The sequence below is a fragment of the Leucopleurus acutus genome (assembly GCF_964270905.1).
Source record: "Leucopleurus acutus genome assembly, chromosome: 4".
In the NCBI taxonomy this organism is placed as follows: domain Eukaryota; kingdom Metazoa; phylum Chordata; class Mammalia; order Artiodactyla; family Delphinidae; genus Leucopleurus; species Leucopleurus acutus.
Window position 1 is genome coordinate 3,417,842 of NC_139146.1, and position 27,993 is coordinate 3,445,834.

Here is a 27,993-nt window from a genome sequence, read left to right on the forward strand (position 1 = left end):
AGCAGCCTGACAACAGTTGCCCTTCCGTGTCCTGGGACAGCATCCAGGCCCCAGTCATGCCCTGCTTGTCCCTTGTTTCACCCTCCCCGGGTCCCAGCCCCACCTCCGCCCCTCAGAGCCTCTTCTGTCTCGCCCGGGAAATGAGAATGAACTCTGGGCCTGGTGGGCCGGGCAGTGAGTGGGCACATCAATGGGTGGACAGGGCAGTGAGTGGACAGGGCAGTGAGGGGGTGTGGCAGTGAGTGGACAGGGCAGTGGTGGGCAGTGCAGTGGATGGGCAGGGCAGTGAGCAGGACAGTAGGTGGACAGGGCAGTGGGTGGATGGGGAAGTGGTAGACAGGGCAGTGGGTGGGCGGGGCAGTGAGGGGGTGTGGCAGTGAGTGGATGGGGCAGTGGGTGGACAGGGCAGTGTGTGGACAGGGCAGTGTGTGGGCGGGGCAGTGGTGGGTGGGGCAGTGAGGGGTGTGGCAGTGAGTGGACGGGGCAGCGGGTGGACAGGGCAGTGAGTGGACAGGACAGCGGGTGGGTGGGGCAGTGGGCGGGCCGGGCAGTGTGTGGACAGGGCAGTGATGGGCTGGGCAGTGAGGGGTGTGGCAGTGAGTGGACAGGGCAGCGAGTGGACAGGGCAGTGGGCGGGCCGGGCAGTGGGTGGACAGGGCAGTGGTGGGCGGGGCAGTGAGTGGACAGGGCAGTGGGTGGGTGGGGCAGTGATGGGCTGGGCAGTGAGGGGTGTGGCAGTGAGTGGACAGGGCAGTGGGCGGGCCGGGCAGTGAGTGGACAGGGCAGTGGGTGGGTGGGGCAGTGGGTGGACAGGGCAGTGGTGGGCTGGGCAGTGGGTGGGTGGGGCAGTGGGTGGACAGGGCAGCGGGTGGGCGGGGCAGTGGGCGGGCCGGGCAGTGGGTGGACAGGGCAGCGAGTGGACAGGGCAGTGGTGGGCGGGGCAGTGAGTGGACAGGGCAGTGAGTGGACAGGGCAGCGGGTGGGCGGGGCAATGGGCGGGCCGGGCAGTGGGTGGGCCGGGCAGTGGGTGGGTGGGGCAGTGGTGGGCTGGGCAGTGGTGGGCGGGGCAGTGAGTGGACAGGGCAGCGGGTGGGCGGGGCAGCGGGTGGGCGGGGCAGTGGGCGGGCCGGGCAGTGGGTGGGTGGGGCAGTGAGTGGACAGGGCAGTGGGTGGACGGGGCAGTGGTGGGCGGGGCAGTGGGCGGGCCGGGCAGTGGGTGGGCGGGGCAGTGAGTGGACAGGGCAGTGGTGGGCGGGGCAGTGAGTGGACAGGGCAGCGGGTGGGCGGGGCAGTGGGCGGGCCGGGCAGTGTGTGGACAGGGCAGTGGTGGGCTGGGCAGTGGGTGGACGGGGCAGCGGGTGGGCGGGGCAGTGGCGGGCCGGGCAGTGGGTGGGTGGGGCAGGCACAGATGATTTTCCCTGGGCACTCAGGTCCCCTTGGAGATAGTTCTCCAGCCAGCTGACTGCTTCCTGCCCGGGGGCCGGGAGAGAGCTGTACTTTTCTGTATTGTTCGCTGCCTGCAAGGTAGCTAACGTGCATGAACCAGCCAGCCCCGGTCAGCTCCAGGTCAGCCCAGCAGGGTCTGCTCAGGGGGCCATCAGCCCCTGAGAAGGGCAGCAGAGGTGGCGTCACTAACTCCCTCTGAGTCCGGCCTGTGGGTGGAGGCAGCTCCACTCTTATGTCGTAAATCCAGATGAGAGCTAACTCACTCGTCTGGAGGGCTGCTCAGCGGTCATCTAACTAGTGCCCCTCACGCCAGGCCCAGTGGGCTCCAGGACCCCCGGGAGCCAGCTCCATCTCTGTGCCCAGCAGCAGGGGCCGGCACCGGAGTCCATGCCAGGCTGAGACAGGAGAGGGAGGGCAGTCCTTCCTCACTGCCCGGAAGGCCTCCCTGACTGCGTGCTCCCCCGGGGGATGGGTGCCCCCCGGACAAGGACGTGCGTCTGCTGAGCGTGCCCATGGAAAGCCCGTCGGAAGGCTGTGGTCCTAACTGCCCGTCCCCAGTGCATCGTTGGGCCGTGGATCACGTGGTCATTCAACACACAGCCACTGAGCACCTGCTGTGTCCCTTCTGGGCTGGGTACCGGGGACACGGAGGTGAATAAGACCAGCGGGTCCCTGCCCTACAGGAGGGCCCAGATGGGCAGGCTCCAGGGTGCAGGATGCTTGCCTGTGACAGGGGGAGGGACGGGGCCAGCTTCCCGGAGCTGAGACTTGGCAGGTGTGTGGGAGAGTGGGTCACAGGGCCCAGCCCTGTTCTGGCTCTGGGTCCCAAGCCAGAGGGGCCACGATCTGCTGGGGATTGCATGAGAGTTTCAGAGCCGTGGTAGGGGCGGCCCCGTGTCAGCTGAGTAGCTGAGAGGAGCTCCTTGCATGAAGAAGGTGGCCGGGGACAGCCGGGCGGGTTCCTGCTCTGGTGGCAGCAGAGGGAGCCTGGACTGACCGGGCTGGTCCCCCAGGCTGCGGGTCTCCACGGTTACTGTTTCAAGAGCCCATGTCCTTCCCCACCCCCACCCCAAACCCGGGGCACAGAGGTCCGGGCTGCTTACCGCGGGGGCACCTGGAAGGAAGCAAGAGCCCCTGCGCTGATTGTGAGGCCACTGAGCACGGAGAAGACAGGCTTGTTGAGATGGTCCCAGAGGCCCAAACGCAAGGACGGGGTGACTGAGCATGAGTGAGAACGTTTTAGTGGAATTCGCAGGGGCCGCCGGGGTGGGAGAGCAAACCTTGGTGTTGGACTCTGCCTCTGCCCAGCTGTGTGACCTTGGGCAAATCACTAGCCCTCCCTGAGCCTCAGCCCCTAGGCTTTAAGTTGGAGATGAGTGGGTGCTGACCCCTCGCGCGGTATCCATGCAGCTTGTGTGGGACCTTAATGAGAGCCAGGCGCCCCCGTCACTGTTGTAGGACGACGCTTCCTGGGACCAGGCTGAACGGTGGGGACCGGGCTGGGTGAGCTGCCCGGCCCTTTGCTGGTGTGAACAAGGCCCTGGAGAACACAACTGGGTATTGGGTTTGATTGTGAGGCTCCTTGGAACGAATTGGAGTCACGGTAGGGAGAAAGTGAGAGAAAGCCCAGGTCTCCTGACTCTGGGAGAATCACCTGGACTCGGCCCCCTCGTGTCTGGGCTCCCTGACCTGTGGGACGCAGGGACGCCCTGGCCCTCTCCGGGGCTGGGAACCTGGCACAGGGAGGAGAGCACCGTGCAGCCACCCACCTGCCTGCTCGGAACCCTGAAACATGCCAGAGCAAACCCAGGCGCCCGCTGCCACTCGAAGAGCCCAAGCCCCCCGTCGGGGTCGTGGTGGCAGTGAGCCGGTGCCACCCCACCTGTGCCGGGAAGTGTCCCTCTTGGTCTGGGGGACAGTTCTTGGGCCACTGCTGCAGCTCTCAGCTTAGGGGCACTTTTCTTATAAAACAACCAGTGTTTGTCGGCTTTGCAAACAAGGGGCTTCCTGCCGTGAGCTGGAATCAACTGAAGTGAAATAAAAGTAAGGACCATTTACCAGTGCCAAGCCCCTAGCAGGTGTGCCTAAGTCCTCAGAGGCAGAAAGCACCTTCCAAGCAGCTCTTTCCGTTTCATAGAGAAGGAAGCTGAGAGTCAAAGTTTTCTTTCAAATGTATTAAATGTGTACGTACATCATTTTTGCCTAGTAAAATAGGCAGCCTGGCCACAGGGACAGTGATAAAACAGACGCAGTGTTACCGGCCTCCGACGGTGCCTCTCCTTTGCAACAGCACTTGACGTTGTGTTTTACTGGGGGTGGCCGAGCCTCAGGGGTCCGGCTGAACTCCTTGAGGGACCCCAGCCCCTGCCTGCGAGGGGCCCGGGGAAGCAGGGCAGGCCTCCAGAGGATGCCAGGGTGATAACTGGGGCAAGGAGAGGGGATGGACCAGCTGGACGAGTGACCGAGCGCAGAGATGACCACGGAGCATCACGCCCTCTCCCTCTTCTCTTTCCCTTGTAGATACAGAACCAGGCTCCCAGTCAGGTTTACCCAGGCACCACCCCCTATGCCTCTCAGGTTGGTCCCTCCCACTACCGTGTCGGCCTCACGTCTGGTCCTGGTGTTGTCCCATTCTCGCTGGTGTTGTGCTGGGTGTAGCCAGAGCTGGGGGTCATCCACTTGGCGGGGGTCCATGATGGGTGTTAGGGTCCTGGGGCTGCCATACAAAATGCCACAGACTTGGGGAACTTAAACAGCAGAAATGGATTTTCTCACAGTCCTGGAGGCTGGACGTCCAAGATCAAGGTGTGGGCAGGTGGGTTTCTCCTGAGGCCTCTCTCCTGGGCGTGTAGAGGGCCGTCTTCTCCCTGTGTCCTCACATGTCATCCCTCTGTGCATGTCTGTGTCCTAGTCTCCTGTTCTTATACGGACACCAGTCAGGTTGGATCCAGGCCTGTCCTAAAGACTCCGTTTAAACCTAATTGCATCCTTAAATGCCCTGTGCCTCCAAATACAGTCACATTCTGGGGTCCTGGGGTGTTGACTTCAACGTATGAGTTTTGGAGGGACGCAATTCAGTTCATGATGCGGCCCTCCCAGGCTGCTGGTACCACTGCAGCGGGTGTGGACCACTGAGAGGGGCTGGACAGAATTCCAGGGGGTGGGAGGAAGGGGCCTGCTGAGAAAACAAGAGAGGAGCCGTGAGTGGGTAGGGAGAGGGGGGCGCTTTGTGAAGATGGGTCCCGTTTAGACGGGGCAAGTGGGAGGTGTGGAGTGTTAGGTACGTGGGTGGTCCCAGCAGGGGTGAGGGCTGGACCAGGAGAGGGTCCAGGAGCTACCGGGTCACGCCCGACAGGTGGGGAGGGGCACAGGTGCAGCGAGTGGGGTGGGAGCTGGAGACAGGCAGGGTCCTCGCACTGATGGGGGGCCTGACGCGGGGGAGTGGAGGAGATGGACAGTCTTCTCGGAGATGTCACCTCGGGGGTGCAGGAGTCATGGTCGGAACCGAGGGAGGAGGGGCGGGGGAATGGTTCCAAGCCACAGTGGGCACGCGAGGAGCAGACCACAGACGTGACGGCCGCCGAGTCAGACAACAGAGGCGGGGCTGGCGGAACGAGCTGCAGTGCATCCCCCGTAATCCACATGGAGAATAAGGTCTCTGAGCAGCACAGTCCCGCCGTTGCCGTTGGAGCGCGCAGAAACACGGAAACGGCATCGCTTGCTCTCATCCTCCGGAAAACAGATAGTGTTGACGCCGTGAAAGCTTGGTGATCACGGGAGCGATTCCGGCCGGCGCTGAAAGCGTGGCTTTTGCTTGCAGCCAGGGTCACCTGCTGTGTCTTCTGGTTACAGCTGTGCTGTTGTTCATTCAAGCCTGCATGTTTATTTTAAGAATTCTTCCAACCTGCAAATGAAAAGTACCTCGTGAGCCGGCATTTCTGTTGGAGTGTAATTGCCTCTGAAAGGTTCTTCGCGTTGGCGGTCTGCTTCAGCCTCCTCCTGTCTCCTCCTCTCCTAGGAAACCAGAACCTCTTCAGAGAGCACCATTTCCGTCCCCGCTTCCAGCACCTCAGGGTCTCCGAGCCGCGTGATCTATGTAAGTTGGATTCTCTCTGTGGAGAGTGGGGAGGGGCCCCGGGGCCTGGGGTCATTGCTGAGTGTGCCCTCGGAGTGGGGGGCCGGGGCCAGCGCCCCCCGGAGGCCGCGGGAGAGGTTGGCGCAGACCGTGAGGCTGGGTCAGAGCCTCCAGTGTGGATGTGCTGTGTGACCACGGCCGCCCCGTGATGTGGCGACAGGTGCGCAGAGAGGTGCGCTCACAGCTGTGGTTACAGGGGTGACGGTGAGTCACTTCCGCATCCCCACAGCCAGGACTCACCTGCGTAAATAACACTCGGGCCCGTGTCACAAATAACGGTGCAGATCTGTGCCTGCTGCTGTGGAAAGTTCCTAACGTGTTTTTAGAAGAAGCATGTGAAGGGTAATACATGTTACGGGATCCCATTTTCGTTTGTGTGTGTATGTATTTGTGTGCATATGTGTGTGTGTGTGCGTACGCATATGTGTGTGTGCACGTGTGTGTGCGTGCGTGTGTATTATGGGTATTTGTGTGTGTATGTGTGTACGTGCACATACAAGTCTAAAAATGATTGGGAACATTTTAACGAATAGTTAATAAGAGTTACCTCTGGGTGGTGGGATTAGAAATGGAAGGTGATGGTTGTAATTATTTGCTAGTTTACTTGTCTAAGTGGCAAACTTCATTGTCTGGGAAAGAGCCTGTGCGGGGTGGGGGAGGGGAAGGGAGCGAGCCCTGGACTGGGTGTCTTGGCCCAGCTGCACACCCAAAGGACAGCCGGTGACTTGGGACGAGTCGCCTCCCCCCCGCCACGGGCCAGGGCCTCATTTTTCTCTCACACGATGGAGATGGAATTCGCTCTTCTCAACACTGCTTTTCACTCCCCAGACTCTCATTCTAGTTGGTCCAGGGCCATTCCTGACCCTAATTCTGATAGGTGATCATAACAAGGGTTCTAGTCCGGAGAGTAAATCACAGGATGACCCTTTGCAGGTGCAAACCCGGAGGCTCAGAAAGGCAGCATGACGTCACCCGGCGGCTGTGTGCCCTTGGGCGAGATGTTAGCCTCTCTGAGCCTCTGGGAGCTCACCTGTACCTGGAGACCCACAGTGCCTGCTGCCCAGGGCCACTGAGGTACTGAGTGGGAGGCCCCGGGCACAGCCCTGAGCCCAGAGGGAGGACAGGAAACGCTCGCTCGCTGGGATTACTGTTATGACGTCTGTGCTCGTTTGCCGGGGCCACCGTAAAGCCCTGCAGACCAGGGGGCTTCAACCACAGAAATGTATCTTCTCACCGTCCTGGAGGCTGGGAGTCTTGAGTCGAGGTGTCTGGAGGGTTGGTTCCCTCCGAGGCCTCTCTCCTGGACGTGTAGACGGCTATCTTCTCCCTGTGTCCTCACATGGTCGTCCCTCTGTGCACATCTGTGTCCTAATCTCTTCTTCTCAGAAGGGCACCAGGCGTACTGGATCAGATCCCACCCTAATGACCCCTTTTTACCTTAATCACCACTTTAAAGGCCCATATCACCAAATGTAGTCACTTCTGTGGTGCTGGGGGCTAGTGGTTCAACATAGAAATTTGGGGAAGCACGATTTAGCCCCTAATACCATCATCATCATGAATAATAATAATAATGACTTGGTATTTGAATGAGATCGTATTTGTGAAGAACTCGGCATGCGGCCAGGCATGGTCGTGTCCCCAGACTGCAGCTACTGCTGGTAAACTGCTCATTAAACATGAACTATTACTTTTTGAACAAACTGGTATTTGTAAGACGCTTAGGTACGGTAGTGACCATGTAACGGTGCAGTGAGCAGTGACCAGAGTCCCTGGGCTCTGTGATCACTGTTACTTTAAAGGTCGTGCAGCGGTAAGCAGCGGAGCTGTCTTTGAACCCAGGTCTCTGCCACCACAGAGCTTGGGTTCTTCCCAGGGAACCCCGCTGCTCAGTGCTGAAAACCAGCCCCGCTGGGTCCCTTCTTCCACCTGGCAGTTCTCAGCACAGCCAAGTCCACGCCCCTTGATTGGGTCACATGGCCTTCCCGCCCTTGGGGAGCACGAACTTGCCAATGATGACGGTGGGCAAAGAAGTTGCCCACCAGCTGGGTGTGCCTTCAGCCGAGGTAGATTCCAGCTGGTCGCACCGTCCCAGCTGAGACGGACTTCTCGCTCAGCTAATACGAGTGTGTTGGATTCCAGCTTAAACAGAAGGCCTTGAAGTGTACACACGGCTATATGTTTTAAAAAGTAAAAGTTAAAAAAAATAAGTAAATAGAAGACCTCGGGCGAATTAATTTAATCCTGTCTCCTGAGTCTGAAGCGGCAGTTGTTAGTTTGACACTGCAGAGGTGCCTTGAGTCCTGGGTACCAGGGAGTGTGCTCTGCTGTCTCAGCATCCCAGTTAGATGCAGCTCAGAGAGGTGCAGAAGCTGGTCTGTGTCACAGCCTCTAAGTCATGGGGCCACCGTCCAAGGACCTGCATCCATCCCTAACACATGGACTCCCAGCACCATGGCCAGCGCCCAGCCGGAAACGTCCCACCCTGGCCATCCCTCCCAAGTCAGGGTTGGTATCAGCACCAGTTGGCAGTGCACATCCATGCAGTTCCTTCCCTGAGGAGACGAGAGTCTGGTCAAGCAAGTGCCCTTCTTATCTCAGGCTCAGCCCCTCTGCTCTTCCTTCCATCTCCCTGTTGGTATCTCCTGTCACCCTACTGTGCACCCAGCTCTGCTCAGCGCCGGGCACACTCAGGACCTCAGGACGGTGGTCCCAATCCATGCACCAGCTCAGCGTGCTTAAAAGGATGCCAGCCGCCTGGGACCCGCCTGCTGTGGGATGGTTGTTCTCAAATGCAGCTTCCTCTCCCTCCCTCTCCCTTCCTGCCCATCAGGAAGAGATCAATTCCCCGCGAAGTCCCTGTCTGCAGGAATGGCAGGGAATTTATCATGTGATGTGGCTACCGTCTCCCACACGGGCTGTGAGCTCCTGGCGGGCAGGGGCCATGCCTCACTCACCTTAGTATCTAGGATAAAACATGCACACAGTAGGTGCTCGATAAATTGTGGGTTTTTAAAAGTAACCTTTTCACCGCCTTTTTCTTTATTACAAATGTAACCCACATTTATTAGCAACAAAATAGCGATTGGTGCAGAGGTGAAAATGAATACCATTTATAATCCTCCCAGCCAGAGTAGCCACTGTTAATATTTTGAAGTATGCCCTTTAGGTTTCTTTTTCTCTGTGTGCGTGTATTTTTTTTTTCTAACAAAATGAGGTCACATTGGCTATATTGTTTTGTAACCTTTCTTCAGCAGGGCAATAAAGCAGTGAGTCGGCATAGCATAAAAGCGGCATCGTTCGATTATATCATCGGCAGGATTATGTTATAGCTATAACATCATATATGGTCATATCTTATTATTAGTTGTTATGCTGGATACAGTGTAGGAGAGAAGAAAGCTAAGGGGAAACACTTGTACTTACACACACTCCAGTGGCCTTCCGCCAATGAGACAACATAGCCCGTTGTCATGGCAACCGCCCCAGGACTTGGATGCAGGGAACTGCATCTGTGAGCCCCGCTGGGCAGGACAAATGCTGAGGAGCCAGGAGCACAGCCGCCTAGCCGGCCAGCTGGGGGCGGGCAGGCTTCTTTCTGAGCAGGGTCGTGTTGGTGGTAGTTGGCATCGTCGGGCTGCCTCCCTGATCCCCTGTGTCAGGGCAAGGCGGGCGCTGTTGACTGTGCACCTGGGGCTGAGAAAGCCAGCGGGCGCTGAGCGCTGCGATCATAGCAGGACAGAGGTGGGTGGGCGGACACAGCCTCCACAGTGACCTGTGAATGCCGGCCTCTCCCAGCCCCTCGGCAGCATCGCCCTTTATATCGAGCTGTGTTGATGGTCACGAAATCCAACAGATGGACAAGGCCCAGGTGGTATTCCCATTTTCAGGGGGAGACAAAGACCCAGAGAACCCAGCTGGCTTCGGCAAATGCGCGCTCGACTTTAGCTCAATTCGGCATGCCTGCCCCGAGGGCCTGTGCCGCGTCAAGCATGGAGTTAGGGGGAGGGACTCCATGGTGAATCAGGGTCCTGAACCCCCAGGAGCCACCAGCCTCAGGAGAAAAGGAGACAGATGCGCCAACGAAATCAGCACCTTTACTCACAGGAGAAGGGGAGGTGGTGGAGGGGAAGCGTGCTGAATCTGGAAGGACCAGAGGATGAGCCGGGCAAAGAGGCCTGGGAACGGCATTTCGGAGGGAGGGAACAGCACGTACCAAGCCCTCACGTGACCGAAAGTGCGGTCCAGCTGCTCGCCGCTCAAAAGCCAATAAAGAGGCAAGGCTGGTGGAAAGGAAACATTGCTTTATTTTGGACGCCGGCAACGAGGGCGAGGTAGAAGAGGGCGGACTCCTGTCCAAAGGCTGACTCCCCCCGCTGACAATCACTGGGCAAGAGCTTTTATAGACGGAGGGAGGGGGCTACATGCAGAAACTGCACAGTCAGCTCTGACCGTCGTCTTGAAATTGGTCATCGGTGGTCTGACCAGCGTCATCTTGATTGTTTTAAGTACAGTTAGTCTTCGGTTTCAGGGTCAGTTTATTCCCATTTCCTTGAGGTCAGTTCTTGGAATTGTGGCCACTTATGTCATGGCTACAGTCTGTCATGATGTAGTTAACTTCTTCCACCTGGTAGGGGTTTCAGTATCTATAAGGCAGCTCCCAGGATACGGCTCAGAATATTATCTGTAGCCCTTAAGGAGGAGTTAAAGGTCTTTGACTTTGCTTAATGATTAAACTATTACCATTTGGTCTCCTTTGATGGTTTCCTTTGTTTCTGCATCTTCTCACTTCTCTGATTAAACTTTGGCTGAAGTTTTCCTACAGACAAGAGGCAGGCGGAGGACATGGGTGGAAGCACCATAGCGTCCTGCTCTGTTTCACTCAGGCTGTGGGTGTTCTGGAAACTGTAAGGGGTTGAGCGTGTCAAGGGGCATGGGTGGGGGAGTGAGAGGCTTGGATGAGCAGATACACGAGGGCCAGGTCCCCAGGGGCCTGAGTTCAGATTTCCCCGGAAGGCAGAGAGGAGCAGCTCAAAAATGCTGATCTGGCGGTACCACAGTTACAAACGACAGACTCAGGGTTTGAACTCAGGTCTTCTGAACGTTGCCCAGGGTTCCCAAGGGAATCGCCAGAGATCTGAGACATCAGGTGTTCACACTCTCAACCTACGTCACAGATAGCAGGGATTGCCCCTAGCGTACCCAACGACTCACGCGAGCCTTGGAGTTGGTGGTCAGGGAAGTCTTCCTGGAGGAGGTGGGCTGCCGGACTTCAGAGGATAAAGGAAAGCTGGAGGGTGGAGGCTGAGCCTGGCACACTGGGGGAACAAGGAGGAGACACCTTATGATGAATGGGCTGGAAACATCAGGGCCAAGTTTGGAAACTGCAGTGAGGGCTGTGTCACCCATCCCGGAAGGGGCTGCCGGAGGATGTGAGCTGGAGGACGACGGGGTGCAGCTGGAGTTTGAGCGACGTGGTCCTGGCAGGGAGGAGAGCCATGGCAGGGAGCATGGCTCTGGACTCAGACAGCCTGCGTCTCCTCCCGGGCTGTGTGACTCTGGGCAAGTTACCCGGCCTCTCTGGGCTCCGGTTCTTCCTCTGTGAAGAGGACGTCCTGTGAGTGCCCCCTTCGCGGACTCAGCCCAGTGCTGTCCAGGGTGGAGGGTGTAGTGTCACACTGCTGTTGGTGGTGTTTGTTAGAAGAATTGCTGTCAGGACAGCCCCCCAGAGGCTGTGGCTGGATAGGGACGTGGGCAGTGAGGGCCTTGACCAGAGCCACCTGGGTCTGGGAAGGGGCAGAGAGGAGGGCGGTGGCAGCGTTGACCTGGCCGGGGCCACCGAGGGAAGCCGAGGTTGAGATGAGGGTTCCTGCTGGGTTTGGGGGTCAAGCCAAGCCAGCGGGGGCAGCCCGAGTGGCCAGCTTTGCCTGTGGCTGGCAATGCCAGGCTGAGATGAATCCTCAGAGGGGACCCGGCGGAAGGAGGTGACTGGTGTGTCAGCTCCAGGAAGGATGGGACCCTGGGCATCTGCCACACCAGGAACTGGCTCGTGCTGCGAGCAGGCTGGGGACTCACGTCCTCTCTTCCGTTGGGCTCGTGGGCTGTAAACATTCCGCCGGCGCTGGAGGGGTGCTGCAGGGACACGGGGACTGAGATCGGTGTTTGGGGGGGAACCTCGGCCCTGCTGTGAGAGCCAAGCTGAGGCGGCCACCCCGCTCCAAGTCCTGTCCAGTCAGTCACGCGCCCCCGGGCAGCCCCCGGAGCCAGGAGGAGGGGCCAGCGGGCGGTGCAGGGGAGCGAGCGCCCAGGTGGACCTCACCTAAGCAGACGTGGTGGCCCCTGAGTGTGTGTGTGTGGGTGGCTGGGTAGGGAGGTGTGTGCGTGTGCACTAGTTTGGTGGGTGAGGGTGTGGAGGTGCGGGTGTGTCAGTGTCTCCCCTCCACAGCTGTAGGCGGGCACATTCCCCGTGTGCGTGCATACGTATATTGTGCGTGCAGGTCTGCATGTCCGTGGTGGGTGTTTGCATGTGTGCATACATGCCTGCACACATCGTGCATGTGTTTGAATGCACGTATGCACATCTTGTACGTACGTGTGTATTTTATGTGCACACGTGCGTGTGCACGTTGCATGCACACAAGTATACTACGAGCACGCATCCATGTGCGTGTGTGTGCATGTCTACATGTGTGTGTTCTGTGCCCACACACGTGTATTTGTTTACACGTACATGTGTATGTATGTGTGCAAGCATAGATGTGTGTGTGTGTGGTTGTGTGTGTATTTAGACCACGGGCTGAGTTCTCACTGTCCGCGGAGACGCAGGTCCGTGTGCCACGAGGCTTCCCCACGCCTTTGCCCCCCGGCCCCACCTCTACCCACGGCTGCCGAGCGACCACGCCTCCAGGTGTGGGTCTGACCACCCCCTCGACTCTTTCCTTCCTCTCGCAGGCCAAGCTGGGTGATGAGATCCTTGACTACAGAGACCTGGCCGCTCTCCCTAAGAACAAGGCCATCTACAGCATCGACCGCCCCGACATGATCTCCTACTCGCCCTTCATCAGCTACTCGGTGGGGGACAGGCAGAGCTGCAGCGAGGTACGGCCCGGCCCGGGGCCAGCCTGCGGGGCGTGACACCCATAGCCGGTCCCCTTGGCGTCCGTCCCCACGGCCGTCCGGCGGCCTCAGCCCCCTCAGATAACCTGCGCCTCCTCTTTAAAGAATTCCCAGTGTGCTCTGGCCCCGAACTGCCCCTCGCAGACACACTGACGGAGAGGGTCTGGACAGGCCCCCTCGGCGGGCGCAGAAAGCAGGAATCTCGCTGGCGATCAGGAAAGTGACGGGAGCAAAGCGAGAGTCTCTTTATTTTCTTAAGTTGGGAAATGTATCCTGTTCCTTTGTCCAGAGCGCTCCAGGGCGCGCTCCGGCTCTCCCCGCCCTGGCCCACTCCTCCGTCCCATGAGCTCCCCGAGCTGGCTTGACCCCTGGTTGACCCCAGACGACTTCTTCCCCGCTGTCCCGTGGGCAGTGTCCTTTGCTGGACCTTCCTAATCATGGCCGCTTCTCTCCATTTACCCTGGAATTTGCTGGTGAAGTCACTTTTCCTTTTTGAGACTTCAGTGTGACCGGGCCACGGGGGTGCCTGGGATGGAGAGGAGGCGTGTTTTGCCAGCTGTCGGCCATGTCTGTGTGCCGGTCACGTGGGGTGGCCCGGCGTGGGCGCCCCGCTCCGAGTCTCCCAAGCTGTAGCCGAGGCTCCGGGGCGCCAGGCTCGATGCAAACGCCTGCTGTGGTCCAGCAGCTGGCGCAGCTGCGGGGCGTGAGGGCAGGGCGGGGACAGCCCGGGGCTCCGGGGGTCCGCGGCACGCTCACCGGTCATGCTGCAGTGGCCAGCCCTTGTCGCTGATATCACAGTCATCACCCGCTCCTCAGGCCCGCTCTCACTCTGCGCTGACACTGGGCTTCTGCGTCGCCCCACCTCCTGTGGCCCGGCACTTTGGGAATGACCGTCTCAGGGTGTAGATGAGAAGACGAGGGTGAGGGAGAAGGAGGGTGAGGGCCCAGGACCGTGCTGCTCACGGGGGCAGAGCTGGGGCTTGGGCCCTCGTGGCTGGCCTTGGTCACTGCTGCCTCCGTGCCGGCTGCGGCCATTGCCCAGAGCAAGGTACTGGGCTTCTGTCCCTCCTCCATCTCGTGGCACCTCGAGGCCTCTGCCCTCCACAGGCCCTGCCATGCCCCGGCTGCGAGGCTGCTCAGAGGTGTCCTCTGTGGGAGCCCTTCTGTGGGTAGATGGTGGCGTGGGCCACAGAACGTGGGTCAGTGCGCTGAGCTGAGCAAACCCTGGCCTCGGGGCCGGACCGCTTCCCCTGCTTCTCTGGGACTGCAGCCTTCCAGCAGTTCATCCGAGCGTGGGAAGCTAGCGGAGGGAAGGGCAGTGGGCTGGAAGCACAGAGATCTGCCAGCCTTTCTGAGCCTCAGTCTCCCCTTCAATGAAATGGGAAGATTGGGAAACACTTGCCCCTTGCCGTTCTAATGGTACGAGAAAATGTCCCCAGTCGCCAGGGCTCCTCCTTGGAAACTCTCCACAGCGTCTTCCTACCTGTCCAGGAGAGGGGGAGACAGGTGAGCTTTCCTGCCTGGAAGCCCCGTTTCCAGAGCCCCTTCTGCCAGGCGCTCCCTCCCTAAGTCCTGGCAACACGTCTGTAGGTGGCAGGCGGTCACCGCTCCCCAGGGCCCCGATGACCCCCCTACCCCGCACACTGGTCCTCACCCCAAGCCCCGAGGCTCCGAATCGTGCTTCCTTCCTCTGGGCCCCTTTTCTCTCTTCGGAAGAAACCCGAGGGTGATGGGCTCGCAGGGTGTGGCCACCCAACGCCCGGAGCCAACAGTCTTCCCTTCAGAAATGGGTCCTCGTGGGGGAGAGGCAGGGCGGGGGCGGGCCAGGATGAGACAAGGTCCAGGCTCATCCTCAGAGAGGACTGTCTTGGGGACCTTTTCCTCGGGTGCCATTGACTGTGTGTCTCCAAAAAGGTTTTGGGACGTGTGTTGGGTCTCGTGCTGGGGTTCCCTGCCACGTGGAGGAGGGTCCGTGGTGCAGATGAGCCTGGGCCGGGGCGCTCTCCTCCCCGAGTGACCACCAGGCGCCGGGCCTAACGGGTAACTCTGTGTTGTGTCCACAGTCCCCGCGGCTGCTCTCGCCGACGCCGCCCGAGGTAACCGCCCCCGGCCCACCCCGTTTGCTCGTGGCACTGCCGCCCGGATGGTAAAGATAACCAACCGGGGCTCCCCTGGAGGGTCTCCCAGGCCCTCGACTGTGGCCTCTGCCTGTGGCATCAGGCCGTGACCCTCTGAGGCTGGGGCTTCCTCCTCGGCGTTGGTTATTTTTATAATCGTATCCCATCTGCATGCTTCCCTCGTGTCTGCCGGCCCTGCGACACGGACACCTGGGACACCTGTGTCTGACCTGAGGTCTGGGTCACGGCTTTCTTTAGAGAAGAAGTCCAGGGGCTGGGTTAGCCTGGGCTACGTCATGCGCCTCCAGGTGGGACTTATGGGAATATCTTGGGTCCTCGAGGATAAACGTGCTGGAAGCATTTCTCTATCAAATAGCACGGGTTAGCATCCCGCTCTTTCTTCTCGTTTCTCAAAACTGATCCGCGACATAGACAGCCACCAGTCAGACTCCAGTCTGCGTGGGCATCAGACCTTGGGTCCAGGAACGCGACAGCCAAAGCCTGCGCGTGGGCAGCTAGCACCGAGCTGCCACGCCCACGTGTGGCCACGAGCCCCGGGCACAGGGCAGGCGAGAAGATAGGACATCTGTATGATGTCAGCTGGCCAGCGGGGCTGTGCAGAGGATGCCTGGGGATGGAGGCTAGACTGCAGGGCTGCAGCCATCCCAGGGGAGAGAGTGTGTGCCCATGGCCAGGATGGGCCAGGCCGAGGGGGCTCGGGGTGAGGCATGGGTGGGGCCTGGCAGGTGTGCTCCCAGCATGAGGGCTGCCTGAGCGGAGCGTGCAGGTGGGCACACAGGCAAGCTTTAAGGACAGTGGCTCCGTGGGTTCTGCTAAAGAGCAAGCCCTAGGAGGCGGGAGGTCAGCTTGGAAGGGCGTGGGAGCCGTGAGCGCCAGACCCAGACTCTTCCATTACTCATCCCACGCCAGCCTGGAGGGGCAAAGCGGCAGCGTCCACCCCACGGCAGGACGCTGGCCCGTGTCGTGACTCAGGCCAACGTGCCGAGCTGTGGCAGGCGGGCGGTCTGCTCTGCCCCCGTGCCATAGTGCCACGCCATCTCATGCCACCTGTCACCTGCCCTGACCACCCCAGACAGTGGCCATCCTGCTTGAATGGAGTCTGCGTTGTCAGTGCTTGTGGGTCTGACTCAGCTGGGCTTCTGGGCCGGGGCGGGGGCCTTCTTCTTACTGCCCGCACCTGGGGAGCCCCTATCAAGGCCGGGGGGAATACAGAATCTCAGTGGTTCTCAAACTGTGTTCCGAGGGGCCTTGGGTGCCGGGAAGGATGGGGCGAGAGGGGAGCTGAAAGACGGAGGTGGATGCAGGTGCCTCTGCCTCCTCTGTGGGAGCCCCAGCTACAAGGAGGGGCTGCTGGAGGCGTGGGCGGGACCCTGCCCTCCAGTACCTGGCAGGCACGGGGACGATGCTCAGGCCGAGGGGAGCGTCAGCACCAAGGCCAGCCCCCCGTCTGGCTCTTCAGATGTGCCCTGGAAGGTGGGGGGACTGCGTCCTGGGGCCGTGTTGAGTCAGCCTCTTGGGTCAGGAGAGCTCTGAGTGGAGGGCGGAGGGGTGGGTGGATACGGGTGGGCGGTGCTCTCGGCGCCGGGTTTCACCAGGCTGTCTTCTCCCAGGGGTATCAGGATGACCGCTCCTACAAGCAGTGCCGGACCTCCAGCCCGAGCTCCACCGGGTCGGTCAGCCTCGGCCGTTACACCCCGACCTTGCGGTCGCCCCAGCACTACAGCCGTCCAGGTACACGCCCCCCGCGGCCTCTTTTACCCCCGTGAAGCTCTGCTTCTTGTGGCTTTTCCTCTTATGAGTCTGTCTCTTACTTTAGCACCTGGAGAAACGACCGACAGGGCGTGGGATTGCCAGTGGGCGATGGAGAGCCCGTCCTTCTAATGAATGAAAAGGCCCTCCCGTGCCGGGGCAGGGAGGTTAAGTGCAGGGGCAGCTGGTTACCCCATTGGTTAGAGGAGCCGTCCTGTGAAGCACACAAGGCAGTGCCGAGCACGTAGAATCCAGCTCACGTGTCAGTAGCAGGAGATGTCAGGAAGGTGAAACAGCACGAAGGACAGGAGGCCAGAGGTCACTTAGTTGAAAGCTCGCGTGGCTCTGGGAAGGTCTGCGCTGTGGAGACAAAATGAACGCACAGAAGCTAGAGTCAGCACATGCATTGACACTTCACCGGTAGCTGGGTTAGTGGCCCCAAAGACAGCTGTCCCCAGGGGCCACTGCCAGCCCCCTCCCAGTGGGGAGAAGCCCGAGGAGGATCCTCTACCCCATCCCACCTCATCCCCCGCCTGGCGCCCAGCTATGTTCCATTCCTTTCCCTTTTAAAAATCCGCGTTGCCCTCAGTGTGTCCGAGCCACAGGGACTCCACACAGAGGCCGCTTCTTGAGGGATTTTTGCCAAACATCTCCTCCTTGGCCAGCTGTTGCATGGCTCTATCCTCACCTCCATGGACTCAACTCTGATTTTTGCAGCCCTTGTGGGAAAATCAAAACTCATTCATTTGCAGAGTTATTTTCATGGGCTCCCTGCAATGTGCCTGGCGCACACTGCTCAGTAGATGTTTGGAAAGTGGGCGAGTGAGTGAGTGAATGAATGAATGAGTGAGCGAGCGAGCGGGCGACCAGGCGAGCAGGTGAGCCCAGGAGAAGGGCTGTCAGCCTCTGCTGAGCCCTGCCCACCATATTTGGGTCTTCTGGCCTTGTTGGTTGTGCCTGGTCAGGTGGTCACCCCAGAGCTGAGACCCAAATCTCTCCTGGGCGAGGCCGGGGCACCTGTCAGGTGACAGATCACTCCCTGGCCTGGCCATCTGCCCTCCACCTGGGCCCTGGGTCCCAAGGAGCCCCCTAAGTGGGGCAGTGGGCAGGGCTCAGGGGCCAGCAGCTCCCACCCAGCAGGCCTGGGGGCGCTGCCACCCTGACCCCAGAGGGCAGGGCTTCCTCACTCGGAACCCGGGGCAGACTGGCCCAAAGTGTACTTAGCGGCGCCCCTTCAGGTGCCTCAGAGAGGTGTGCATTCCTCGAGAGAGGAAGCACAAATGTTCCTGGCAGAGCGGGGCCTAGGAATATTTTGCCCCGAGCGCAGGGCCGACTCTGACTTGTTCTCTGTTGCCCGCAGCTGGTACTGTGAGTGTTGGTACCAGTAGCTGCCTGTCCCTGTCCCAACACCCAAGCCCTACCTCCGTGTTCAGACATCATTACATCCCCTACTTCCGAGGTAAGGCGCTCAGGGCTGCGGGCTGTGGTGCAGGGCCGGCCGTGCGTCTGTGTCTCGCTGTCCCGTGTGCGCCGCATGGCTTCCCCGAGCCCACGTCCCATGCCCACGCTCCCCGCTTTGCGTCTTGTGTGTCCAGCTCTGTCGGTGTGTACACGTTCCCAGGAAGTAACTTGTGTCAGGCAGCAAGCGGCGAGGCAGGAAGAGGGGTCTAGGGCCTACCAGCGCCCACCCCTGGGCTGGTGCCCAGAGCCTTTCCCTAAGTCATCTTTTCTTTCCCACGTCAGCTCGGCAGGCGCGGGGACCGCTAGCCGTGCTTATCGGGAGCAAATGCTAAGGCACAGAGGGTGGAGATGTCCACGACCTCAGCTCCTGGTGGCCGGGCGGGAGGCGTACCCCGCACGGCTGCAACTCCTCCCAGGGCGCAGACCTACCCGCCTTCCCCACCCACGCCCGGGCACGCGTGTGTGAATCACACCAGGAAAAGGACCAATTCCTTTTCAGTCCGTATATTACGGGCTGAATTACGTCCCCCCAAATTCATACGTTGAAGTCCCAACCACCAGTGTGACTGCGTTTGGAGAAGGGGTCTTTAGGAGGTTATTAGGGTTACATGAGGTCATATGGGTGGGGCCCTAATCTGATAGCGTGGGTGGCATTTACGAAGAGGAACAGCCGCTCTCTCTGCGCGCGCTCAGAGGAGAGGCCACGTGAGGACGGAACAGTTGTCTTCAGCCAGAAGAGAGGCCTCACCCAAAACCAAGGCTTGCCAGACCTTGATCTGGGACTTCCAGCCTCTGCAGCTGTGAGAAATGAATGTCTGCTGTGTAAGCCACCAGCTGTGGTCCTTTGTTATGCAGCCCTAGCTGATTAATACACCATGAAAAGACTCCCAGGGCACGAGAGGAGCAGCAATGATCTCTTGCTGATTCCCCCAGACGCGTGTTAAGGTCTCTGTTCCTTACAGTTACTGAGTGGTGAAAGTTTCAAGAGAATCATCTGTCCCCGAGGGGCCAAGGGAGGACAGCTCAGCTGGATTATTCCATCATTGGATGGTCACCCGGCAGGGCTCCTTGGAACTTGGACGGTTCTCATTGTCATCATCACCTGTTTGCCTGACTCCATCAGCCTAACTGAGAAGAGAACCCCTGGTCATCGGGGTGCCTTCCTCTCCTCTTAGTGGACCTATCCCCACAGCTCATGGCCTGTTCTGGACGTACTGACTCTTCTGAGAAGCAGCAAAGCCCAAAATCCTGTGAGCGGGAGAGCAGCCCACAGGGCCTCTTGCACACCTGCGTGGCACAAGGGTGTCGCGTGGCCGGAGTGTGCCCTCACCCAGAGGTGGACAGAAGACTCACTGCAAACTGGAGTGAATTTGACATTTAGACAAGTCACAGCAGGTCACCAAGGAGAGATGCCTCTTCTTCCTTTGCTTGAAGGTCAGAAGAGCACAGGGCTTTCCTCCCGCCTGATGTGGCCCTGCTTTGGGGTCCCTGGCAGAGGTGCGGCCCAGAGGCGAGGCCAGACGGCAGGACCCTCGCCCTCTTGGCTGCTCCAGCCTCGCGCCCCGGGGCAGCCCCTTGTGAGCTGGGCTGGCTGCCTGGAGGCGGTTTTGCCTACGTCCCTCCAGGCTGGGGCAGGGGCCATCACAGACGCTGCCCCTTAGGAGCCTCCACCTCGAGTTCTTACTGCGTCAGGCGACCTCAGCCCAGGACGGGCCCCCTGGGCAGCTGCCCCCGGCCTGCAGCACCGCGTCCCCAGCCACATGAGAGAGGGCCAGGGAGGGAGGCCGAGGGGAGGGCAGCCCACTCACCTCAGGTAGGAGCAACGCGGCCCTTCCTTCCATCCTGTGCTGGGGGCAGGTGGGGCAGGCAGGCCCCCACCCCACTGCCCACCAAAATGTGGTTTAGAAACCACATTTCTAAGTGTCATAGCCCTTCCAATGGTGTCCCTGAGTCAGGGGGCACGGTGCTCTGCGGTCTGCTCCGGGTGGGCACTGGCCCCGCGGTGGGCAGGGCTCTGCTCCGGTTCCCTCCTGACTGCTTTGGCCCCCAGTTCTCTCTCTTTTTTTTTTTTTTTTTTAACATCTTTATTGGAGTATAATTGCTTTACAGTGGTGTGTTAGTTTCTGCTATATAACAAAGTGAATCAGCTATACGTATACATGTATCCCCATATCTCCTCCCTCTTGCGTCTCCCTCCCACCCTCCCTATCCCACCCCTCTAGGTGGACACAAAGCACCGAGCTGATCTCCCTGTGCGATACAGCTGCTTCCCACTAGCTATCTATTTTACATTTGGTAGTGTATATATGTCCATGCCACTCTCTCACTTCGTCCCAGCTTACCCTTCCCCCTCCCCGTGTCCTCAAGTCCATTCTCTACATCTGCGTCTTTATTCCTGTCCTGCCCCTAGGTTCTTCAGAACCATTTTTTTTTTTTTAGATTCCATATATCTGTGTTGGCATACGGTATTTGTTTTTCTCTTTCTGACTTACTTCACTCTGTATGACAGACTCTAGGTGCATCCACCTCACTACAAATAGCTCAATTTCATTTCTTTTTATGGCTGAGTAATATTCCATTGTATATATGTGCCACATCTTCTTTATCCATTCATCTGTCGATGGACACTTAGGTTGCTTCCATGTCCTGGCTATTGTAAATAGAGCTGCAATGAACATTGTGGTACATGACTCTTTTTGAATTACGGTTTTCTCAGGGTATATGCCCAGTAGTGGGACTGCTGGATCATATGGTGGTTCTATTTTTAGTTTATTAAGGAACCTCCATACTGTTCTCCATAGTGGCTGTATCAATTTACATTTCCTTCAACAGTGTAGGAGGGTTCCCTTCTCTCCACACCCTCTCCAGCATTTATTGTTTGTAGACTTTTTGATGATGGCCATTCTGACTGGTGTGAGATGATATCTCACTGTAGTTTTGATTTGCATTTCTCTAGTGATTAATGATGTTGAGCATTCTTTCATGTGTTTGTTGGCAGTCTGTATATCTTCTTTGGAGAAATGTCTATTTAGGTCTTCTGCCCATTTTTGGATTGGGTTGTTTTTTTGATATTGAGCTGCATGAGCTGCTTGTAAATTTTGGAGATTCATCCTTTGTCGGTTGCTTCATTCACAAATATTTTCTCCCATTCTGAGGGTTGTCTTTTCGCCTTGTTTATAGTTTCCTTTGCCGTGCAAAAGCTTTTAAGTTTCATTAGGTCCCATTTGTTTATTTTTATTTTTATTTCCATTTCTCTAGGAGGTGGGTCAAAAAGGATCTTGCTGTGATTTATGTCATAGAGTCTTCTGTCTGTGTTTTCCTCTAAGAGTTTTATAGTGTCTGGCCTTACATTTAGGCCTTCAATCCATTTTGAGTTTATTTTTGTGTATGGTGTTAGGGAGTGTTCTAATTTCATTCTTTCACATGTAGTTGTCCAGTTTTCCCAGCACCACTTGTTGAAGAGGCTGTCTTTTCTCCATTGTATATTCTTGCCTCCTTTATCAAAAATAAGGTGACCATATGTGCATGGGTTTATCTCTGGGCTTTCTATCCTGTTCCATTGATCTATATTTCTGTTTTTGTGCCAGTACCATACTGTCTTGATTACTGTAGCTTTGTAGTATAGTCTGAAGTCGGGGAGCCTGATTCCTCCAGCTCTGTTTTTCTTTCTCAAGATTGCTTTGGCTATTCGGGGTCCCAGTTCTCTTTGTTCAGAAATTAGACAAAGCCCCCTGTCCTCCTCTCTGGTGCAGGATGCAGGGGAGCCTGGCATCCACGGCTCTGCCCCCTGCTGACTTCAAGGGCCGTCTGTGACCTCAGGAGCCCCGGCCTTTTGCCAGGACTCACCCCTGGGGAGACCAAGGCTCAGGGACAGGTCGCTGGGCAGAGCCCAGAGGCAGGCCCTCGTTCACCAGGTACGTCCACCTGCTGGCCTTGGGGCCACCACTCTTCCCCGACACCTCTCACTGAGGCCCACGGGCTCTGACGCATCCCAGCCCGTGGGCACTCTGCAGCCAGCTGTGCCCAGGGCCACCTGCCTTCTCCTCAGCTGGTCACGGGGCCTGGCATCCACCCGCGCTCTGCGGAAAAGCCTTCCCTGGTCCCTCCTCACAGCATCTTCAGCTTCTTTGGCTCCTTAGGTGGAGATTCTCCCTCTGGACGGCACTGTGGGTGGAGGGCTCACCAAGGAGAGGCCAGCGCTTGCCCTGATCTGGCCAGGTGCCCCTCCTTCCCACCCTCCCCCATCTCAGACACGCCTTCCCACCGTGTCCTGGTGCCTGGGGCCACCCTCCTGCCAGGGCCCGCGTGCAGCGTAGGTGCCAGTGACAGCCGTTTACGCTTTAGTATGAATTTCAGTCCCCAGTGTCTCCCAGGACAGTGTCGGGTTTAAGACTGACTTCTCAGCTGTTAAGGCGCAGAGGCCGCGGGACCGCAGGTGCGTGCAAGCGGAAGTGATGCTGCCAAAACCGTCTTGCTGGGCAGTGACGGGAAGTGACTGGCGAGCCTGCTCCCGACAGGGCGTGAGAGGGAGAGGAGGGGCTGCAGGTGCGGAACCTCAGGTCAAGGCCACTCCCCCACCCACCCGCTGCGCCCGTAGCCATCTCTTCATCTCGCCCCCATTCTGGGGCCCTCCACCTGGTGGCTCTGGCTGACTCAGGTGGCACGTGGCAGTGAGAGGGGCAGGTGGAAACCCACCCACGTCTTGGTGGCCCATGGGGTCCCTGCAAGGGGCTGGGGGCTGGCCTCGCCTCTGGTCACCTTGAGCAGATCCCCAGGAGCAAGTGAGGGGGCTCCCGAGGGCAGAGCTGGGACAGCTGAGCAGCAGAATGAAGGACACGGTGTTGGATCGTAAAGCAAAGGACAAACGTCCGCGCGTCCACACCGATATAAAGGAACGATTGGATAAATAAGTAACTGGGGGAGAAGAGACAAACTCCCGGCAGAAGAATCCCCAATCATTCACGCGGACCCTCCACCCTCCAGGAGGGCCCCCCCGCCCCGTGTCAGGTGTGGGCTGTGCACGGCGGCTCCCTCCCAAAGAGCACAGAGTGGGGGTGTGGGAGGAGCTGGACGGGGAGAATCCTGGCCAGCACGACCTCGGCCGCGGGGTCAAGGTCAATCGCAGTGGTCGGCCACGTGGATGGCGGTGCCCCTGACGTGATGGGAGGGGGGCACCTCCCCTCTGTGCTCTTCCTCCCAAACCGTGACCCCCGTCCAGTCATGAGAAAAGCATCCGACGAACCCCAGCTGAGGGACTGTCTGCGAAACACCGACCAGCACTTCTCAAAACTGCCAAGGCCGTGAAACGCAAGGAGAGTCTGAGGAACGGTCACAGCCCAGGGGAGCCTGAGGACGCGTGAGGACCAGTGTCGCCTGGTGTCCTGGACGGATCCTCAGATACAAAAGGGGAAAACGGGTGAAACCCAAATAAAGTAAGGCGTTTAGACAACACCTGCGTGGCAACGTGCCGGTGGTGCGTAAAGTAACGGCGGGAATGACTTGGGGGCCGCAGGAAGGCTCCGTGCAGCCCGGAGCTGCTTTGCAACAAGGCATCAATTTGGACAAACAGGCGAGGTGGCCGCTCACCGGCCAGGGGTTCCCCGGCTCTGAGAGGTCCCCTTCCCGGCATCCTCGCGTCTCCCTGAGGACGCTGAGGGCCCCTCCCTGGCAGAGGTCAGAAGCGGCCTCGGTCCTGACCCATCTCCAGGAGAAGCCACGCACCTTGGCCCGAGGGGCTCCGTGCCTTTTCAAAGTTGCCGCTCAGCTGGGTGACCTCTGGCTTTCCCCCATCCCCGGTGACATCAGTGGTTGGGGGTTTTGCCCCCAAGGCCCACGGGAGAAGCTGGCCCTCAGAGCAGCACCTGAGGCCGGGCCTCACCAGGACACCGGCCCCTGCAAAAGGCAGTCGTGGTGGCGTGGCCGCCGGGCCGTCGTGAGCAAAGTGCTGCAAGAGGCCCCATGTAGGGTCTGTGTGAGGGTGCATTTGATGATCATTTAGCAACACGGTGAACGGGCAGGCAGGTGTGTGTCCAGAGAAGGGAATGGTCAGCTGGGCTCTGTTCTCTGGGAAGGCTTTGCACTTGAGCCTTGACCTAGGAAGGGTCTGCACAGGTGGGGAGGGTTGGAAAGGAAGTCCAGAAGGGGATGGGGGAGAAGGGGAGGCAAGCAGAGGCATCCTGGGTCAGGTCCAAGGTCTTAAGAGTTTGTTGACCGGTGTAGAGGCCCCTGGATGGCAGGTGTAAGGGGGGCCTGAGAGCCCAGTGTGGCCACCGCATGGTGCCTCCTGACCCTGGTGAAAGCCGTGGGCCTCCTCAGATACGTGTGCGCGTATGTGCGTGCACGCGCGCACACACACACACACGCACACACGAGTCTTGCCTGTGAGGTCAGACACTGCACGGTGGGCCTGGGGACTGAGGCGGGGGGGTGGGCAGGAGTCCCGTGACATGTTAGAGACTCCAGCCACCTGGGCAGGGGTGGAGAGAAACAGGCCACTGGAAGCTGGGTCAAGACGTGCCCGGCACAGTGGTGCCGCCCTAAGTGAGCGTCCTCGGCTGCCCCAGGGTCCAAGCAGATGAATGTGAGGCCCCTGCTTCCACCGTGCTCCGCTGCCCCTGGAGAAGCACGAGCCACAGCCGGCGGAACGGATCTGAGGTTTTCTTTACGTTTCCGTGGGTGTGGTCTCCCCGGGTGCAGGAGTCTGGCCTGGCGTGGGGCTCCAGGAGGCTCTGTGCCGTGCTGGAAGGCGGCAGCTAAGGGAAAAGCAGGGTTCATGCCCCGAAGAGGGGGGCAGTCATCTACCGGAAGCTCCGTCCACGCCGACAGGTGAAGTTGGTGCCGCACCCAGGGAGATGCTCAAGTCCTAGTCAGCAGCCCCCGTGTGGCCTCAGCCTGGTTCAGGCCGTGGCTGTGGTCTGCTGAGCCCACCCCGCCCCGCGGGCCCCCCTTTGCCCTCAGCGCACCCCTCCGCCAGGCGAGAGCGTCCCCCACGAGCCCGGCTCCTGCGTCTCCCCCCATTAGCCCACCTCCAGCGCTCACTCTGCCTCATCACCACGTCACCTCGGGGTCCTGCGGCTCCCAACCGGGGGGATTTTCACGTCAGGGGTGTCCATTTCCCTTCGCCAAGCTGTCACATAACGCGGCGAGGGTTTCCTGGGGCTAAAGGGGAGGAAATGCGCTGTGCCTTTGCGTGTCTCGCTAAAGGAGCCGTGTGCCTTTCGTGCCGTGTCCGACGCCCGTCACCCCCTGTGTACCACCCCATCCCTCAGTAGGCGTGGGGGGGCAGGTAGGACCGGCGGGGGGCCACGGCTGTCTAAATTTGTGACTTGATAATCCAACCTTGTTCGCAGAACAGAAATGACAGTCCCGACGGGATAGAACTCGGGGCCGGAATCCGAGGACTCTTTCCGTTTAACTGGGCAAAAAAATCGCTTTATTTGGGAACGTGGCATCTGATTAACACCAGTGGTCTCTTATTCTCCTGTGGCTGATAGGCTCTTACTCAGTGGCTCTTCAGGACAGATGTAGATGCGTTCTAGCCCTTTAATCCCGATTCTGAATGGCTAGTTTGTGAATTCTCCAAGAAATCCGCATCTTTTTACGCAAGGATACTCAGGACGTGGGCGTGGGGGGATGCTTACTTTTGGTGAATTTGTGACTCTCTGGGTTCCAGTGGCAGCCACGGCAGAGCAGCAGTGGGCTGTGCCCGTCCCAAGGAGAGGGAGCTCTGCCGACGGCCAGGCCAGACTTTGCAGGAACTGGGAACCAATACGGGCTCTGGCCTGGGCGTACCTGTTCCCTCACCACGGGGCCAGCGAAGGGGGTCCCTCGAGGTTGGATTAACAAGCCGTGGGGCCCACCTGGAGGTGTCGGTGAGGGTCCCTCTCCCTGGGCAGCGGAGAGGGGCTCACTTTCATGCTTGAAATGCTCTCCTCTGCTTTTCCCTTCCCGCCTTCTGTCTGCCGGCTTTGCTTTCCCGTCTGGAGGCAGTGAAAGTGGCCGGAGCACCTCCAGCCTCTCCGTGCTCTCAGACAACAAGCCTCCCCCCTCCACCTACCAGCAGGCTCCTCGCCACTTCCACGTCCCAGGTAGGCGCCCAGGACACACGGCCGCTCGCCAGGCGGACCGTCTGTCCGCCCCTGAGCTGTCGGGGCAGGGGGGTGGGAGCGGGCTGCCGTGCCTCTCGGGGGTGGCGTGGTCCCCGAGCCTCCCCGTCTCCCTCACCCCTAAATTCCAAGATGCTTTAAAAGTCCGCAGATGGGTGTGCGCATCCCCAAACTGGCACGTGTTTGAGTTTCTCCTGAATCTCCACAAACACCAGGGAGGCGTGGCTGCCCCCCTGAGAACGGGCTGGAGAGAGGGGGGCTGACCGGGTCACAGTCGTCGCTGGACGCCCGCTCCAGCCGCCTCTGTCCCTCTGCCCCCCTTCACACGGCGGGTGGCGTCGGGGCTGAGCGAGGCTGACGTGGGCTGTGAGGCCTGGGTGCCAGGCTCCGGGGCGGGAGCCAGATCCTTGCTGGGGACCCTAAATCTGGGTGACGGATTGCTGCTCACACAAAAGCGGTAGGATGGAAACCATCACAATTTGCTTTGCTCACCCTGCTGTTCTCTCCTTTTTTTTTTTCTTTCTTCTTTCCCAGACACTGGCGTCAAAGATAACATCTATAGGAAACCCCCCATCTACAAGCAGCATGGTACATACAGCCGGATTCCTCTGCTGCTGTGTTTGCCCTGCATGTCTGTCAATGCCTTTGCTACTGAATGCTTCCCGTTGTTGTGTTCTGATACGTGATGGGGAGGGTACCTCGGAGGCCCCGCAGTCTAAACGTTAGGTGCAAATTTGCCGGTAGGCTCCCGAGAGGCCCCTTCATAAATTACAGCAAAGGGTGTGTCCTACTGAGGACACCTCTGTGTGTCTAAACCCGGGGCTAACACACGTGGGCCGGGCTGGGGACGGGGATTTGTAACCAGGAGCTGGTCTCGGTGTGTGGCTTCAGGGACGCTACTTTGAGAGAGGCAGCCAGACTGACTTTAGCCAAGATGATGAGGGACGGAGGTGCTTGGACCACAATCTGACGCAGCCTGGTCTTTGTAAAACAGGACAAACCAGAATCAGTCATTTATTCCTCCATGAGAATTTAAGTCCTGTGTTGTTTTTTGTTTTTGTTTTTGTGGTACGCGGGCCTCTCAGTGTTGTGGCCTCTCCCGTCGCGGAGCACAGGCTCCGGACGCGCAGGCTCAGCGGCCATGGCTCACGGGCCCAGCCGCTCCGCGGCATGTGGGATCTTCCCGGACCGGGGCACGAACCCGTGTCCCCTACATCGGCAGGCGGACTCTCAACCGCTGCGCCACCAGGGAAGCCCAAGTCCTGTGTTTTGAGAATTTCTGATGATAGAATAAATGACTGAGCCTTTGGTTAAAGGGATTTCTTGCATCAGCAAATAGGGGCAGGAGATGCTTGGTTCCAAGGGCATCTCTCGCCCCCCAGTTTCCCTCTCAGGGGTGACCAGACACCTCCGCTCCACCTGAGTCTGCAGGGGACAGGTGCACAGGGAACAGAAGGCTCCAGGTCTCACCTCTGTTTCGTCCCAGAATTTCTGGTGATTTGGGGCTTGTTGCTTCACCATCCTGAGCCTCTGTTTCCTCATCTGCAAAACAGGACCGACCCTCCATTCGGCCCTTTTCACAGGCTGGTTGTGAAGACCGGATGGGATAATGAACGTGGAATCATGTTCTAAACTGTCGAATGCGGTGCACGTGATGGAGATTGTTATTAAGACACTAGAGAGATGGGAGGAGGGATCCCCATACTTAAAAACCTTGTCCAGATGCACCCAAAAAACAGCCATGTCCCCCGTTGACAACTGGATGGACGCTGTTGGGTGGAATCTGTAAAAGTGTGTTTTCTGTGACTTACTGACAAATCCGTGCTCTAGTTGCACAGGCTTT

General features: G+C 58.9%; 1 protein-coding gene across 1 annotated transcript in view; it reads left to right on the forward strand.

The window, feature by feature from the left end:
* Positions 1–27,993, forward strand: part of ABLIM2 (actin binding LIM protein family member 2) — a gene marked incomplete at its 5' end in the record, with an annotated part of 142,895 nt that overhangs the window by 76,526 nt on the left and 38,376 nt on the right. Inside the window, 7 exons of the mRNA XM_082837689.1 lie at positions 5,465–5,542; positions 12,533–12,679; positions 14,761–14,793; positions 16,446–16,566; positions 17,945–18,043; positions 26,031–26,132; positions 26,685–26,738. Of these exons, the coding sequence (XP_082693815.1) occupies positions 5,465–5,542; positions 12,533–12,679; positions 14,761–14,793; positions 16,446–16,566; positions 17,945–18,043; positions 26,031–26,132; positions 26,685–26,738 (634 nt within the window). The remainder of the gene's footprint in view (positions 1–5,464; positions 5,543–12,532; positions 12,680–14,760; positions 14,794–16,445; positions 16,567–17,944; positions 18,044–26,030; positions 26,133–26,684; positions 26,739–27,993) is intronic.